This window comes from Gigantopelta aegis, chromosome 6, assembly GCF_016097555.1.
Source record: "Gigantopelta aegis isolate Gae_Host chromosome 6, Gae_host_genome, whole genome shotgun sequence".
Lineage (NCBI taxonomy): Eukaryota > Metazoa > Mollusca > Gastropoda > Neomphalida > Peltospiridae > Gigantopelta > Gigantopelta aegis.
Window position 1 is genome coordinate 20,502,145 of NC_054704.1, and position 18,636 is coordinate 20,520,780.

General features: G+C 32.5%; 1 protein-coding gene across 4 annotated transcripts; it reads right to left on the minus strand.

Annotated features, from left to right (window-relative positions):
• Window positions 1-2,000: 2,000 nt before the first annotated feature.
• LOC121375503 (ELMO domain-containing protein 1-like) lies at window positions 2,001-18,409 on the minus strand. Of its 4 annotated transcripts, XM_041502985.1 has the most exons (9): window positions 18,326-18,357; window positions 17,808-17,907; window positions 13,963-14,170; window positions 12,981-13,107; window positions 8,085-8,214; window positions 7,667-7,800; window positions 4,863-4,931; window positions 4,315-4,448; window positions 2,001-3,566 (listed from the first exon to the last, which is right to left on the minus strand). In XM_041502985.1, exons 3-9 carry the CDS (start codon window positions 14,117-14,119, stop codon window positions 3,406-3,408), a joined length of 912 nt encoding a protein of 303 aa, XP_041358919.1. In that variant the 5' UTR covers window positions 14,120-14,170; window positions 17,808-17,907; window positions 18,326-18,357; the 3' UTR covers window positions 2,001-3,405. The 4 variants fall into 4 exon arrangements, with proteins under 4 accessions (XP_041358919.1, XP_041358917.1, XP_041358918.1 ...); XM_041502983.1 differs by lacking the exon at window positions 17,808-17,907 and having other exon boundaries at window positions 18,326-18,409; XM_041502984.1 differs by lacking the exon at window positions 18,326-18,357 and having other exon boundaries at window positions 17,808-18,297.
• Between the last annotated feature and the right edge of the window lie 227 nt (window positions 18,410-18,636).

The window sequence follows — 18,636 nt, forward strand, 5'->3', positions numbered from 1 at the left end:
GACTATGTTATAATTAACGAATGTTTGAGTCGATAACCAATGATTAATAAATCAATACTATTTTTTGTTTTTTTTGCCCCATCGGTCTTATTTGTTTATGATATATTAATCATTGAAGCATTCTGAGAGTACTGCAAAAGCAATACATGTCCCCAAATGCATCAAAAGGATTTTTGTATCTTTTAAATTCAAGGGCCATAACTCTGTTAAAAATGTGTTAATTGCTATGAAAGTATAAAGCTATATAAAAAATGTCATCTTAACCCGTAGACTGCTGCAGACATGTATACACGTTCTAGGTCAAGCATTATGATATCACATGGAATTGAAAAAGAAAAGTCAGAAAATACACTTTCTTATCTCCAAACTGTGAAAAATGAGTTGATCGCCATGAAACACGATCTGTAATTTTCAGCTCAATATCTCAAGGCATTGTTCCAAAAAAACATCTGGAAAATTATATGTGGGACAGACATATAGACAGACAGAAGGACAGAGATGAAACCTATAGTCCCCTCTGGTTGGACCAGTTGGGGACTAATAAGACAGACAATATGATGTTCAAACTAATTCTTAGAAACAGATTCTTTATTTAGTAAACAGATGTAAACTGAAAATACCAATAATTTGTGTTTTTTAATTATTTCAAAACACATTTTTATTGCAAATATATTTTTTAACAAATGTAGAAACATCATTTAATGAAAACATAATTTTGAATTTCACACAAACTTTTGACTAATGAAGCTTGTTCAGGAATAGCTTTGATAGAAATTATGATACCCACTCTCCATCACATCCCTTACTTCCATATTCCCAACAGCTGGAATGAAACTCATGCCAGCACAAATTAAAAAGCTGCATAGCCTATTTTAATTCACATAACAGTACTTTAGTTTTAAGAAAATTTCATTAATTCTGATGAAAACAGAAAAAAAAAAAAAAAAAAAGTTATTTTAACTGGAATCTGGATGTATATGAAGGGGTGAGATGTAGCTCAGTGCTGTCATAAAGTGTAATCAGTTGTAGTCTCTCTCTCTCTCACAATTCTACTATAGTGTCTTAAGTTTTTGGCAGCTATTGAAAACACTATTATTTTTCAAAGTTATTATGCACATAATTATGCATTCTAATAACCACAATTATGTGTGCTGTAAGAAATGTATTAAATTTGTTGAGTATTTTATTCTTTTCGGAGTGATTTTCAAATAAATGTCACAGTTCACATAAAAATATTTCTTTATTTATAGCACTTACAAAGTTTATTTGGAATGTATACATGTATTAAATTCAAATTACTTTTCCCACGGTTTGGAATTTAAGTCTGAAAATAAATTTTCTTATTTTAAAACTGAAAAATTAATTTATCGCCATGAAACACGATCTGTAATTTTCAGCTCAATATCTCAAGGTATTGGGACAAAAAACATCTGGAAAATTATATGTGGGACAGACATATAGACAGACAGAAGGACAGAGAAAAAGAAAGAAGTGTTTTATTTAACAACGCACTCAACACATTTTATTTACGGTTATATGGCATCAGACATATGGTTAAGGACCACACATATTTTTTTAGAGGAAACCCGCTGTCGCCACATAGGCTATTCTTTTTACGACAGGCAGCAAGGGATCTTTTATTTGCGCTTCCCACAGACAGGATAGCACAAACCATGGCCTTTGTTGAACCAGTTATGGATCACTGGTCAGTGCAAGTGGTTTACACCTACCCATTGAGCCTTGCGGAGCACTCACTCAGGGTTTGGAGTCGGTATTTGGATTAAAAATTCCATGCCTTGACTGGGATCCGAACCCAGTACCTACCAGCCTGTAGACTGATGGCCTGCCACGACGCCACCGAGGCCGGTAGAAGGACAGAGATGAAACCTATAGTCCCCACTGGTTGGACCAGTTGGGGACTAATAAGACGGACAATATAATGTTCAAACTAATTCTTAGAAACAGATTCTTTATTTAGTAAACAGATGTAAACTGAAAATACCAATAATTTGTGTTTTTTAATTATTTCAAAACACATTTTTATTGCAAATATATTTTTTAACAAATGTAGAAACATCATTGAATAAAAACATAATTTCAATTTCACAATGAAGCTTGTTCAGGAATAGCTTTGCTAAAAATTATGATACCCTCTCTCCATTCACATCCCTTACTTCCATATTCCCAACATCTGGAATGGAACTCATGCCAGCACAAATTAAAAAGCTGCATAGCCTATTTTAATTCACATAACAGTACTTTAGTTTTAAGAAAATTTGATTAATTCTAGTGAAGAAAAAAAAAGAAAAAAAAAAGAGTTATTTTAACTGGAATCTGGATGTATGAAGGGGCGAGATGTAGCTCAGTGGTATTGTGCTGTCATAAAGTGTAATCAGTTGTAGTCTCTCTCTCTCTCACTCTGATTCTACTATAGTGTCTTAAGTTTTGGCAGCTATTGAAAACACTATTATTTTTCAAAGTTGTTATGCACATAATTATGCATTCTAATAACCACAATTATGTGTGCTGTAAGAAATGTATTACATTTGTTGAGTATTTTATTCTTTTCGGAGTGATTTGCAAATAAATGTCACAGTTCACATAAAAATATTTATTTATTTATAGCACTTACAAAGTTTATTTGGAATGTATAATTGTATTAAATTCAAATTACTTTTCCCACAGTTTGGAATTTAAACATGCCATCTTGTATTTTCTGAATATTATGTTCATCTCAGATTATTCCTGTCGAATTGGACATTTTCAAATCTGAACAGGGTCCATGCTTATAAACTTAAAGAGTCTAGATTCAAATCTCGAATGATATCACATGCATACAATTTGTATGGCATTGCTTTGGTGTCAAGAGTCTCAGATTCTAGACTCAAAAAGTTTTATATGCACCTGGCCAGATCTCAATTACCACAAATTGCAAACAAGATCACAAATCTTTTATAAATTTAGCATTTTGATCCATAATGAGCATGCTTAATTTGTTGGGGTTTCTAAAGTTGTTTTTCAAAAACTATTTAAGAATGAAATGAGTTTCTCATTAATTAATTGTTTCTTATTTCATAAATTAAATTAATAAATATTAGATATTCCCTAAATATAAGGTATTTTACCTTGAAATTAATCTAATGAATGGTCAGCCTTTAGTAACATGATAACAGATATCATCTCTCTCCAAATAAATAAGTAAAAGTTCTAGCAATCAACTATTTTATCCACAAAGACTTCAAAATGAACCACTTGCTCCGTTTAAATCACCAAAACTAATATTTTGGTTTATGTAGTCCCTTCATTTCATAAAGAATGTCAAATATTCAATTCAAAGAATGTTGACAAAATGGTCACATCTTTTTGAGAATATTAAGACAAATGAAATATATCTTGAAAGAACGGTCAACTGTCTCTTTTTTTAAAGTTGGCTACAAGGAGTGTTGAACGATTTTTCAATTTCCTCATCATTTTTTTCTGATACTTGTCTTTCAGTCTTTCAAACTCCATAATATCTTTAGGTTTTTCATCAAACCAGAAGGTTACAAAGTCCACAAACACATAACCTACAAAAGCAACCAAAAAGAAAAGGTGATTAGTAAAAGAATATAACAAATTGACAAAGACCTATTTTATTATGCTATACGTATTTTCTATACTGATATCAAAAAATGACAAAACTGTCAATTACAACACCTATTTAAAAAAAAGGTGCATTTATGACAATTCAGTAGGATGGAGTTTTTCAGTATGTTCAGACATTTTGAAACGATATGAAATGAAATGTATTTTCCACTAAGCCGAGTCAAAGAATTGTACTCTTGTGTACTCCTTATCATGTTAAATATTTAAGATGCCAATTTAATTTATGTGTTATATGTAAACAGGATGTGCCATCTTTAACAGTGACTACATTTGACAGTTAACACAAACATGCACATGCTGGTTTCATTTGTAATCAGCAGAGGAAATATTTGGAATAATTAAGTGATATTGGTGTGATTGTCTATTTTTTAAAGTACAGTTTGCATTAGATGAACACATTGTTGGAACTGAATTATCAGTCTTGAGTTCAGTTTAAAATTGTGTGTAAATTTTGGTGTAATAAGATTGGTAAGTCACAGGACCGGGAAAACATCTGGTATTGAGGAAAATCCAGTTTATTGAGAGGGGTTTCACTATATATGAAAATTCTACACAGTATGTGAATAGTTACATGTTTATAAAATCATTTCATTATATTTCAGCAAACAAAATTTTCACAGACCAGAATGTTCAATTACACTAAAAGTAGTGCTCTAGAACATAACTTACAATATACTTCATGAAAATCTGATAATTCTGGTGCATCATTTCTTAGATTGTAGAAGTGACCTCGAAGTCTTTTTAATTTCAATAAGTTGTAACACATGTCAGTCATGTTGATTCCAACAATGGCATATGAAAAGCTGAAAATAAGAATTTGATTACAATAACATGTTGTTGTTTTTCTCTCATGTTATTTATTTCAAGTATTACAAAAAAATCATTTTATTTTGTCAATGTCAATCTATTATTCTTAACTAATTCTAAGAATATCTGGCTGTTCTGTCCAGTATTCTTTTGTCCATGGTTATCACTTGGCAGACCAACAAACTAACTTTCAAGTTACTGGAGGTTTTAATATTTACTTTGAGAAAAATCTTTGCTCACAATCAACACAGCAATTCTAAAAATGTACATAGTTTTTTCCCTCCTTGTTTACACCAAGAGTTATAATTAATATATGCTAGACATCTAAACCGTATATCAGACATCTAACAGGTGTAGATTAAAATGTTTGCTGGGATGTTGTTAAACAAGTATAAAGTATATATACTCACCCATATTGAGGATGCTGAGACTGAGATAATAAATGTTTTGCTTGGTTTGGATAAACTTTTGCCAAATACCTGAAATAAAAATGCATTTGTTAAATTGAATTTCATATCCTAGAGTTAAAGTTTGTTTTGTTTAATAACACCACCAGAGCACATTGGATGTCAAACATTTGTTAATTTTGAAATGAAGTTATTGGAGGAAACCTACATTTTTGTTTTCAATAAAAGAAAGATTTTTTATATTAATTTTCCCACATATAGGACCGTTCATACCATGACCTTTGATTTATAGCACTGGCTGGAATGGAAAAAACCCCCAACAATCACAAAATGGGTTCACTGATGAGGTTCAATCATGTGATCAAAGCACCCCAGGCAAGAGCTCTATTGAATGAGCACGATACCACCTAATTTTATAACTATACAATGTATAATTTTATTCCACATTTGTTTGAATGTTATTGTAAAATAATATTAGCTACTGCCACATGCCATTGAAAGGTTTACTAATTATATTAAGAACAACCATAAACAAAAATATATACATGTAGTACTCTTCGATAATCAATTAGTACAAGCCGATATTAAAGGAATGTTCGCACAAGGCCTTTGGACTGGTGTGTATATTCAATGATATATAATGCACATTATTGCTTAATATCAACAAGTATATTATTATATTTAAATAATAAAACAGTTATATGTGACGGCTATTATATATAACGGGTGCAGCCATTTTGTTCCATTCCAGTGTCCAGCCAGTAGTTATGTAATGCTTGATGCATAACGACAGTTAGTTGCCTCTACCTGTGTTTCCTGATTGACAGGTGTATATTTGATAGGTAACCAGACAAGCCAATTAATTACAGCTGTCTAGACACAAAAATGCATACCTGTCGCCCCTATAGTGATAATAGACATGGTTTATTACTGTAAATGGTTCTGTAAAACTATTGATGAAGTAGACTTTCCCCATCTAAAATCACAGAACTAACCAATTATGTAGTCTCAAAGGACAGAAAATTATCACTTTGGTATCGTGGTTTGTCATTTTTGCTCCAACGTAGCATACCAATAGGCCTAATAGTATACATTTTTCCTTTGGATTATTTAACAGAGAGAAATACTATAACCCTATTTCGTTTCGTTAATGCAACTTGAAATATATTTAGTTAAAAAGTTTATTATATTATCATGTCATTTATGTTGTTTTACAAGTCAGGTTGATCAAAGAGAAGCACCTTGTCATAAATTACTGCTTTTGTTTACACTGTGCATACAGAAGTTGGTCGGAGCTGATGTAACTTCGCCCCAAACTAAAGTACCTGACACCTCGAAAACAAAAGAAAATGGCTGCCCCCAGTTAGCAAGAATAATCATGTTTTTTATTAACTCTAAAATTACGCATTTTTCATTTGTTAAAGTGTCAGTATGTGTTGGTGGTCCGGGTATGCATCTTTCCAACACATAAGGCTCATGTTCGAGTTTACTCTCTCTTTCACAAATAGTGACAAGACCTTGGTTTATCATATATAGCATTGACAGACTTCTATGGTCACGGACTGCGAAGTAGCTCAGTAGCAGAGTACTCATCTGGAGTGGGTCATAAGATCAACGCCCATCAGCCAGTGTTCCATGACTGGTATATTAAAGACCAATCTAATTAAAATTAGCTCCACTATTACATGTGGATCTAACAGCAGCCAGTTGGAGCTCATGTCCACCAATCAAAACCGTACTTGCAGAATCCTGCAAGTGATTTAAAAATAATTTGAAAACATTCCGAATTATCCTGAGGGTATATGACATGTTTCGTGTGAATTACGAATGCCTTAAAACATGTTTTATTTTATAAAATAAATAATTTGTAATGTAAAACTGAAGACTGATAACCCATCCCGTAGGTATTGGTATGGTTCGCTGTACTGCGGCCACTAAAATAGACTCGCCCGATATTTTTAGAATTTGTATGCTCCCAAATAACGATATAAAAGACAAAGTGTGATTGGTCAATATTTAAATTATTATTTACAGACGAAATGTTACATGGACATTGGAGACTACGCAGTGTTGTTAGCAATCTGATTAAATTTAGTTCTACTGGTCTAAATAAGGCATTCGTAATTCACATGAAACATATCGTATACCCTCAGGATAATTCGGAATGTTTTCAAATTATTTTTAAATCACTGGCATGATTCTGCAAGTAAGGTTTTGATTGGTGGACATGAGCTCCAATTTTAATTAGATTGATCAAAGAATTCATGCTACATATGACTAGTATATCGAAAACTTCGTGCAACTAGCATGACTGGTATATCGACAACTTTATGCTACTAACATAACTGGTATATCAAAGACTCTGTGCTACTAGCATGACTGGTATATCAAAGACTCCATATGACTAACATAACTGGAATATCAAAGATTCTATGCTACTAGCATGACTGGGATATCAAAGACTCCATACAACTAACATAACTGGAATATCAAAGATTCTATTCTACTAGCATGACTGGTATATCAATGGCTCTACACTACTAAATTAAATATGACTGGTATATCAAAGACGCCATGCTACTAATAAGACTGGTATATCAAAGCATGTTGTCATCTCCTTTTCTACAATTATGGACGACAAGTTTTGTAAAAACATTCTTTAATTAGACCTAAGTGTACCATTTAAAAAATAATTACTATTTTTAGCTGTTTGCAATTTTTATAGAGGCATTAAATAATTTTAAAACACAACACTTTCAGTTAAATGTGCCTCCATTATGGTTAATACTACAATTTGTTTAACATACAATAGCTGATCGAGACCCAGAATGCCCATTCCTCTGAAATCAGTGCGTGGATCTTTGCCTTGGAAACCAATCTCGGTCCACTGCTTCCATATACGCTGCTGCAACTCTGTGCCTGGCATCATCAGATCCCACAGCTGTGAAAAAATGTGGAAGTACTTACACTAAACAATTGTAATAGAAATGATCGTTACAAGTTCAATTAGCTTTCCTAGAACATATTAATAATTTATGGTTTCTAAACAGATGCAAATACATTTGAATGCCTTTGTGTAAGTGTTGTTATTTTATAATTATTATTATTTTATTTTTTTAAACATGAGTGTTTAGTTTGCTTGTAAACAAGTGTTTGTGAATTAAACAGAATATTTAAAATGATCACAGAACCCTTGGACATTTTTAAAACCAATCAATTACTTACATTTAGAAGTTTGGTCTCATGATCATCATTATCTGAATCATACCGCTCTTTTCTTAAAGCTTCTACTTTTGCAAGTAACTTTTTGTAACCACATATCTGAGAGACTGAAATACTCAGTGTATCTGCAAAGCTGGGTGAAAAAAGAAAAAGAAGAAAAAAAAGACACATAAGTATTTTTAATGAAGATACATGCATTTCAGAATTATTAAATTATCCCAAGACAAATTTCTAATTGTAGGAAATATAGAGACTAAACACACTTCCAAAGCTCTGTATCTTAAACACACCCAAACTATATTGTGTGATCATGATGAGAAGGTTAAAAAACAAGAGTGGTGCTCCAGTAAAGTTGTGAGGTTAAGTGAATTATATTTTGGAATTAATGTTTTATACCCTTAAATTTACAAGTCATTACACCACCTTCTTGAAATTTACAAATATTATAAAGATATCCTTATGTTATGGAAATGTCAAAAAAATAATAATCATAGGTCACCTGACACAATTTTGATCCACAGGCCATAAAGTGAATAGGTGTATGAATCACTATGACATTTCTTTTTTTTCCTGTGTGTAGTTGAATTAATCATATTTTATATCCATTAACCATATTTAATTTTAAACTTTTCTGTAATGCAATAAAGAGAACATTAGTTCATTATGAGATAATCAAAATGTACTGTCACTGATTAAACTTTTTTACAGTTAAAGCTTGAAATACCCCATACATAGATAAATATTCATTAAAATTCCACGATAAGTCATTTAACTTTTTTGTTTTAAAAACAGCTTTATTGGAGTGATCAACAATGTTTTTAAAACACAAACAGTACAAATAATATTATTTTCCACAAAAAATTATATCGTGGGTGTGAGTGCAGCTGGGGTCAGAGTGGAGGATTTGTGTGTGTGTGTGTGTGTGTGTGTGGCATTATTCCCTCATACCTGTATGTACTGAAACTGATGTCATAATATGACCTGCCTGTCCAACGTTGCAAACTAGTCAAACAAAGTACACTAAGATATGTGATATTTTATTGAACGTGAAGCCAAAACCTGTTTTTTCCCTAAGCTGACACACACAAAAATTATATATGAGAAAACATGTTTTGAAAACTAAAAGCAGACTATGTGTGTAACTGTTATATATGGTAAATGTGCGGAAGGTGTATGCGAGTTGCATCCCTTCGGGGAAGCAGAGTTGTCTGCATTTGCGAATGATGTGCAATGTGTGTTCTAAATATCATGTGGCCCTTAATGTTTTCATGCAATTATTTGCGTAATTCATGTATTTAAGTTTATATACTTTGAGTTGATGTACTTTGCCAATTTGTATACCTTTGCATGGGCGGATCCAGGAAATATTTTTAGGGGGGGACCAAAAAAGAAGGGCACATTGACTCGTCAAAAGGGCACCTTACTACAAGTTTTGATATTTACAATTAATATGAATTCCTACAGTTCTACGTCATAATATACTAGCAATAATGAAGTAAATTGGCGTCACTCGCGTTAGAACCTCAATGGGGCCCCATTGAGACTCAATAACACAGACACATATCTGCAAGCTTGCGCATGTACACGGAAATCTTGATTTCATTTATCTACAATATAATTATTGTTTACTTAAAAAAAAAAAAATTCTACAAACAAAAAGGGCACTTGGACATTTTGAGGGCACTTGAACAATTTTTGGGGGGGGGGGGGGACGCGTCCCCCTGGTCCCCCCCCTTGGATCCGCCCATGCTTTGCGTGTTGTGATATGTATTTGTGAACTTTTATCTGTGTGCGAACATACAAACTATCATCAATCATCACTATGATTTGTCATGTGTTTGGGAAATGTGAACTTCAGGTATGAAATTGATGGCGAAACCCTTACACTATGGCTATATAGATGGACAGTATTTTGTTACGTCACTGAGTATGTTTCAGTAAAAAGTAAAGTTTGTTTTATTTAACGACGCCACTAGAGCACATTGATTGTTTATCTTATCATCAGCTATTGGACGTCAAACATATGGTCATTCTGACACTGTTTTTAGAGGAAACCCGCTGTCGCCACATAGGCTACTCTTTTTACGACAGGCAGCAAGGGATCTTTTATTTGCGCTTCCCACAGGCAGGATAGCACAAACCATGGCCTTTGTTGAACCAGTTATGGATCACTGGTCGGTGCAAGTGGTTTACACCTACCCATTGAGCCTTGCGGAGCACTCACTCAGGGTTTGGAGTCGGTATCTGGATTAAAAATCCCATGCCTCGACTGGGATCCGAACCCAGTACCTACCAGCCTGTAGACCGATGGCCTGAGTATGTTTCAGTGCTAAACCTATCCTTAGTGACGTCATATTACTGTTGTTCTGCTAATTAACGAGTCTACAGTGATAGAAATAAGCAGACATTTTCATTAGTCCCCCGGACAAGAACATCGAGAAATCTACTAGTCCAGCAATATTTTCACCTGTCCAAATAAATCTTTTGTTTTATTCAAGTACAGGGACCCTATTTTTGAATGCTCAAAATGAAACTACAATGAACAGTTTTACTTGTCCACTGGACAATCATTGAGGTACATTTTGCTTGTTCGAGCAGATTTTCACTTGTCAGGACAAACAGACAAGTACTTATTTCAAACACTCGTCTACCAGTGCTCCATATAGTGGCTCGGCATGCGGTAGTATCATTTCCCCTTAAAGCCTTTATTAGCATCCATTTTAATGGAAATGGAAAACTGCTTTGGAAATAATAATTTAAAACAAGTTTAAGAGTGCTATTTGTGACAACACTGGTCAAGATATAAATAAAACAGGACTACTCACACATTTAGTAAGGAATATTGTATATTCACAAAGTTTTAAATTATATTTTCTCACTTTGTTTTCATAATACATACATACAAAATGGATCTCCAATTAGAAGAGACTGATTAACAAAAGAATAATCAAATATAATAATAACATAATCAGGATAAATAAACCAAGAAAATATAATTTCAAGACTCAATGAGCAGATGGCATTCTTTGCTATGGCTGAATGTATCTGATTTATTATTTGTTTACTCATCGTTTTAGAAATTGTGCATAAAAATAAAACATTTTCTTTATTTTAAGAACACCTTTTCTTTTCAAATAATTGGACAAAAAACACTTTAAAATCGGGGCTGGTAAAGGGTATATTGTATTGTTAATTCTGCAGTCTAACCACTTATGAGTTAGGTCTTCAATTTGCAAGCATTTTTTATCATGATTTAGTGGTGCCAATTAATGTAAGTCGCCAATTAAGGTCTACTATTTAATATTATACAAATACTGTCTAAATTCCAGGTTACTTAAAATTGTTATTAGTTTTAAAAAACACATTCATGGGTCATGTAGACCACCTGTCCCTTTTCCCCTGGATTGGGGCAGTTAATTGTAAACAAGGTATCTGTGAATAAAAAAGAAGGAAAAAAAAAGAAGTTGCCAAGTGTATTTAAGTTATACTGAAAAAGAATGTCATGCTGGTGATCAAAATATGTCAGTATACTTAACCCATAACTGGCTCCAACTATAGTTGACAGAAATACAAAAAGAAAAAAATGTATTATATAAATCCAAAACAGGGAACATTTTGTATTCAAAATATTGATTAGCAATATTTCTAGTGAATTGAAAATTGATTAGCAATTATTGTTTAAAGGGACAGACCCTAGTTTTTAACAGTAAGACCTAATTTTAGAGCCATTTATGATCACTGAAATCAAACGCTACTTATATTTTATTGTTTAGATTATCCATTTCCATACAACCAAAGTTTTTTTGGTCATCCTGGTGTTTCTAATACCACAAAATGCATTTTTTTATAGTTTTAAAAATGCATATGCGTCTGAGAAATAACAGTTATGGAGTCAAGTTTTAGTCTATTTTTAATGGTATTTCACAGTTCCAACTTCACATATTCTTGTTTCACTCTCTTGTAACACTATCCAAATGTGTTACAGGTTTGTAACTTAAACAAACCTAGTGTCAATTCTTACGAGTTAAAACTAAGGTCTGCACCTTTAATGTTTTAAAATTGTATAGCGATTTCTGAAATTTGCATATCGGACCTAGACACCGAAAAAAAAATTCCCTGCCAACTGATAATGATTACCTACACAGCTGCTAATGTAGCTCAGTGATATAGTCTAAGGATCCAAGACTTAGATTGGAACAAATTTTGGTTTGGCAAATTTTCTTATAATCTAGAGTATTTTGTAGAAAATTATTAATACCTGTTATGTAGTTAATTTAAGGCATGTTGTATTCATTTTGTAGAAAATTAGCAATTGGCTAATTTGGCAATGTACTGAAATCCAGTAAATTGTAGAATCAATTGCCCACTGTCAAACAGGTTCGCCTCCATCCCAACCAATGGCTGTGGTATACATTGACTTATGGGAAAGTGTTGCTTTTTTGTTAAGAGTAATTTGTGTGACAATATTGGATTTTCTCTCTCATTTTCAGACCAAGAGACAGAATAATCATATGTTATATACCAAAAAGGGATAGTTTAAAATGTGCTGAGATTTCAATAAACAATTTTTCTTTTGTTAAATTTATAACGGAAAAATTTGAATTTAAAACAATTGTTGAATTAATAGACTGAATAACTGCTATTTGTTTTCATCTGATCATACAAGCAATTAAACAAACAAAAAATTAGTTCCTGAAAGTTATAAATATAATGTAATCTGTAACAAACAAGAAACGTTATTTCTAACCAACTTGGAAACTGGTTGTTAAATGTTTTAAAAATCCAGGAGGTAAAAATTGCTGCAAACACATTTAGTACAACAAACAATATGCATAATCATCATGCCAATATACACAACATGAACCACTAAAAACAGTGTAATAAACCACAATAACTTACTGTGGATGAACTTCAGGCAAAATTTGTTTCAACTCCATTACTTGTGGAACCACTTCAGTCACATCAACCTCTAAAGCAGTGTATAGGTGTTTCAGAAGAGGGGTAAATGACCATTTGAAACTTTTTTCTGAAAAATTGTTAATTAATTTTTTTCATAGTAGTTACTGGTAATATAAAAACAATTTACTAACAATGCTAACTATATAAATCTTCCCACTTACTGTAGGTTCCAGTGCCAAAATACTCTTACCAAAACATATTGTAACAATAAGATATTTTTTTTAATTTAAAAAGTATTACTATAGAAAGACATGTTAAAACAGTAATTATATAAAATTTAATACATCTGAAAAATTAATAGCTGCTAGCTATGCCTTATTACAATAATATTAACTATTGAAAAAAATATGTCAGATACTACAGATTATCATATGACACAAGTAATTCATTAAAATAAATTGCCATTTTTAATTGTAAGAAGCAGGCCAAATAATTAAAGGCATATTATCTCTAAAACTGTATACCATGATTACCAAATTATAACAATGTCAATACCCAGTGAGGAATAAAATATAACAAATCAACCTTGCACCAAGACTGGAGTAGTGCTGCTGATAACCACTGCAGATGTCAATGGCTAGAAACCAGTTATCAGCACAGTAAAACTAATTTCTAAAAATATACATAACAACATGTATATGACGTACGTTAGTTTTAGGATGGCCCTACAAACCAGTACAACTGAACAGTATGTCTCTTTTTTTTTAACTTTAAAAAAACACACAAAAAACTAGTCAATGGCAATATGAGAAAAATGATGTTAACTTATATCTCTAGTTTATACCAAACCATAAATGGTAATTTAACTGACCATGTAATATGGCACAGTATATCAAACAATTTATGTGTAAATCTTTATTTTCTTCAATTGTGGACATGATGAGTTTTGTAAAAAAAAAAAAGCCTCTTCATGCAAACATACCAATCTTCCTTGTTCTTGCAGCTCCAGGGGCTTCTGCATAAGTAATTCGGAGAATCTCTGGTTGTCCCGTCCATTTTCTCAATATTCTTTTGTACATTGGTCTCAATATGTTCATGTACAGATAATTCCAAAAGCAGATTACAAATTTTGTTAACATCAGAAAGTCTTTTTGAAGGTCCCAAAATGAATTTCACTTCTTCAAGCTTTTCTAAAAAAATAAAATAAAATATTTTTATAATTTAAATCATAGTTGTGAATTTTATTCTGAGCAAAAACGTTTTTCTTTGGTTCTACAGGTTTTTACATGAAGAAACATTATTGAAAGTGAGGAGGATGTTATTTTCAATGAGTTATTCACATTAAAATATTATTAATTTGTTTGAATGGCTGTTTTGATGTCCATGTTATGTATGGTAACAATACAAAGTTTTATATAAAATCCCACAACTTATGTTACCATAGCAAGATTTCTCTTTCATTTTTTAAATAAATGTTTTCACTTGTACTTATTGTAGGATCGGATTTTAAACCATTTAAGGGTAGAAAATGTTTTGGGAAATTGTAACCTGTGAGTAGTGTAATATATTTCTTATTGTCAATCAAAAAGACATAAACATTTATTAATAAAAAATTACGATAAATTTCAATGGCAATACCATGTTTGCATGCAGTTCAGATAAGTATTTTCCCTAGAAATTTGGCAAGGAATGGTATACCATTTTTAAGGTCCTCTTTTTTCATTCAAGACAAAAAAATAAAATAAATAAAAATAAATGTACTGTAATCAATGGGTTTGCTTTAATAAATGAATGGCAAAATATATAACATGCATATTTTATTAATTAATAATACATTTTCTGAGTGTTTAAAAATGCAATTTTAAAATTAATTGTTGAAAAAAGGCTTGTTTAATATCAGGACAGGATGGCACTGATTAAGGCACGATGGCACTGGACTATTGAAGCATGGTGCCGCACCATGCTAAAACAAGCTAGTTCTAATAATTTTTGTTGTTGTAAAAACAAGATGTTTCAAAATAATAATAAAATATGGGATTTATTGACAAAGGATGCATTGTCGGTTAGATACCCTTGTTTGAACTCTTGCACTATTATGTATTGATATAAATCAATTTCCATTGGTTATAACATTAAACATTTCTACTTAAATTTATATTGTAAACTGACTGCGAGTGTGTTCTGTATTGTGATTGGTTAATTACATTCTTTTTTTCGGGATCAAATAAACAATAACACCTGGAAAGCTAATGACGTTATTAGAAAATGACGTCATTAGCAAATGGAACATGTGAAGTTGACGATTCAAGGGTCTACAGTTAGATTGTAGCCAGGTATTTTTTTCAAGAAATACCAAATATACAGTTAGTTCCGTAAAAAAAACAATTCAGTTTACAATGGACATAACCATATGGAGTTTTTAGATTTGCGGGTGTTTCATTGTTGCGGGATCAAATAGACAATAACACCCACAAATGTAAAAACTCCATATGGTTATTTCCTAATTATCTTGTTAAAGTGGTGTATTTAATGCTGCATGACTAAAATGAATAGTTTAAATGAAATATGTATTGAAAACTGTATAATGAAATTCCCAGTTATTAATATTATATAAGTTTAGAGTTGTAGCCCCTTTCTTGCTTGACAATACAGACATCTGTGGTGGTTGAAATACTGCTGTTCGGACTGTCTTTTTTCCTCTCGTTAACATTTATACTCTCTGATCATGTTTGGTTCGAAAGGTTTTGATTTGGTGTTACAGAATGTCTGGCAGGAACTTCAGCCAATTGATATTATATCATTATAGATATGGTTTAAAAAAAAATTAGTCATGAGGTTCGAAAAATTACTTGTTTTTTGGTAAAATTTTATTAAATGGGAAACATGATGGGTACACAATTTCGATTAATTTTATAAATATTGTTTTTTTGCTTCAGTACCCGGTATGTATCATCAATGTCCTTAACTGCATTATGCTTCCAACTCTTTTCAGTTTGTTTTGTGCACGGTTTGTACAATCTACATCCTATTTGTTGTCATTCATTTGTGAGGTTTTTCACATTTCCATAAACAATAAAGTTCAGACAAGTAAGTATCTAAATATAAAACTTTACACACCCCTAAAACTATTAATTTTACCAAGTCATTTTTGTTTATTCCTTAAAATTATTGATATCGGGTCCACATGACTCATAGAAATGAAGTGAAAGAAGATGAATAAACATTTGGTGCGTGTCAGGTGACCTCACGCGTGCCAGATCATTTAATTTTTATGATTTTTAAGCCCCTTGTTAGAATTTGTTTTCAATTACTATATTCGATCTACACAAGGTATGCTAAAAATTTTAGCCTCTACTGTAGTGAATAGTATTCATAATCCATTCATAACAATTGTAAATAATTTTGAATGTATATATTGTGTTACTTAAGAATCAATTTACAAACTATTCACTGGTATGAACGTAATGCCTATCAGTATTGACATTAAGTGTTAGCGATGGGTGTTGGTAAGATGCGGACCAGACCAGAAGGCTTGACAAATGTAGAAGTCTTAAAAATGGAAAATGACGAACTGCACATGCTCAGTACAACGCTTTTTGCAAACGCATGCACCTGAACACAGTTAGAAATGTTACACTTTTTTCTGTTTTCCAGAGGGTGCTTAACTTTTGTTTACTAGAATGGATTTGTTTTAAGTCCAAATTGCCAATTTTTTTACTTTAAGTGATTATAATCTATTTTGTTTCATGTATTCATGTTTTTTTGTTAGAAAGAAAGAAAGAAATGTTTTATTTAACAACGCACTCAACACATTTTATTGACGGTTATATGGTGTCAGACATATGGTTAAGGACCACACAGATTTTGAGAGGAAACCCGCTGTCGCCACTACATGGGCTACTCTTTCCGATTAGCCGCAAGGGATCTTTTATTTGCGCTTCCCACAGGCAGGATAGCACAAACCATGGCCTTTGTTGAACCAGTTATGGATCACTGGTCGGTGCAAGTGGTTTACACCTACATATTGAGCCTTGCGGAGCATTCACTCAGGGTTTGGAGTCGGTATCTGGATTAAAAATCCCATGCCTCGACTGGGATCCGAACCCAGTACCTACTAGTTCATCAAGATAAACCTTGTGTGCAAAGCACAACGGCGAGGTTTATCCTGTCTATCCATTCCGCCATTCGCAGTTTCTGGACAACGGTCCGACTTTACCGAGCGGATTCTAGCAGCCACTTTCTAGCAGCCAATTACGCTGGCAGACAATATCAGCTGACACGCATGGCAACGTTCTAAACACCGGAAACATGCGCCTTTCGAAGACCTTTAAGACATAAAAATGAGTCTTGGTTGTTATTTTGATTTTGTGTGTTTTGTAAGATACTCTTTTAAACTCTGAAATTCTTAAGTTACAGTGAATACTAATAATTAGCATATCAGTGTGTTTAAAAGTGTGGGAAATACAAGTAACAATCGAAAGGCGTATGATTTCGTGTTTAGAACGTCACCATGTGTGTCAGCTGATATTGTCTGCTGAAAGTGGCTGCTAGAATCCGCTCGGTAAAGTCGGATTTTTTTCCTTTAATTCAAAGTGAAGATCGTTTCAAATTAAGTATTTCTTGGTCTCAGTGAGTTCGAAATAAATCACAATATACGATTAGGGTGGGGAAATGTGATGGTAATCGTTATTTTGACCGCAATTTCGTTCCGAGCTAAATTCCTCGGAACCGTTGTCCAGAAACTGCGAATGGCGGAATGGATAGACAGGATAAACCTCGCCATTGTGTTTTGCACGCGAGTTTTATCTTGATGAACTAAGTACCTACCAGCCTGTAGACCGATGGCCTAACCACGACGCCAGTGTTTTTTTGTTAGGTGAACAGTTTGGGACGTCAATGGTATGAATCATTATCAAAGAAACATCACCTTAAAAATGTGTGAAGGGCGCACATTAAGTCAATACTTGTTTCTTTAGAACCACACTTTCTATGTCCCTTCGGACTACTTAAAAAAAAAAAAATTGGGATAGTCTTGCAAATTTAAGAGTTTAATGTTTAGCCTAAGGCTAATAATTTATGAGTGACAGTCAGTCTTGATAATGTGGAAGGAGACCGTTTGCTTACTTTCCTAACGTTACAAAATTTCACATCCACCCAAACAGTTCCCTTACCGAAACAGGGCACCCAACGATACAAAAAATAAACAAGCACTCTTAACGGGCATACAGAAGAGCAATACAGTTTTAACATTTCAAAGTTTCACAGAATTCACAAAAATAGATTTAATACACATTTCTTACATTAATATACCCAATTAATTATATTTAGCGATTAGTTACAAATACCTAATCAAACAAGAACATATCGCAACTCTGACATAGCAAATATTAATAACCCGGAAATGACTCGTTGGAAGTTACCAAGTGAACAGCCAATCACAACACGACTCGCACCTGCTAAAATGAGCTAGCAGTAATAATCAATCACTTTAGTTTCGAATAAAATAATCTTAAATTATGATTCGACAAATAAATAAGACAACCAATAGAGAATCTGACATCACTGTTTCCAATACTTATTACCGTTTTATTTATCTGCGTAAAAATGAATGATTTTATTTGTAATGTCTAAAATGACAACATTGACCTGACTTAGC

What these genes read in the sequence shown, in the direction of transcription:
- LOC121375503 (XM_041502983.1), bottom strand. Translation starts at nt 14,119, where the DNA reads ATGTTAACAAAATTTGTAATCTGCTTTTGGAATTATCTGTACATGAAC. An exon ending in TTGCCTGAAGTTCATCCACA is followed by an intron (nt 8,215 to 12,980) that starts GTAAGTTATTGT and finishes TTTTTCACCCAG; the next exon opens with CTTTGCAGATACACTGAGTA. An exon ending in CTGGGTCTCGATCAGCTATT is followed by an intron (nt 4,932 to 7,666) that starts GTATGTTAAACA and finishes TTTTTATTTCAG; the next exon opens with GTATTTGGCAAAAGTTTATC.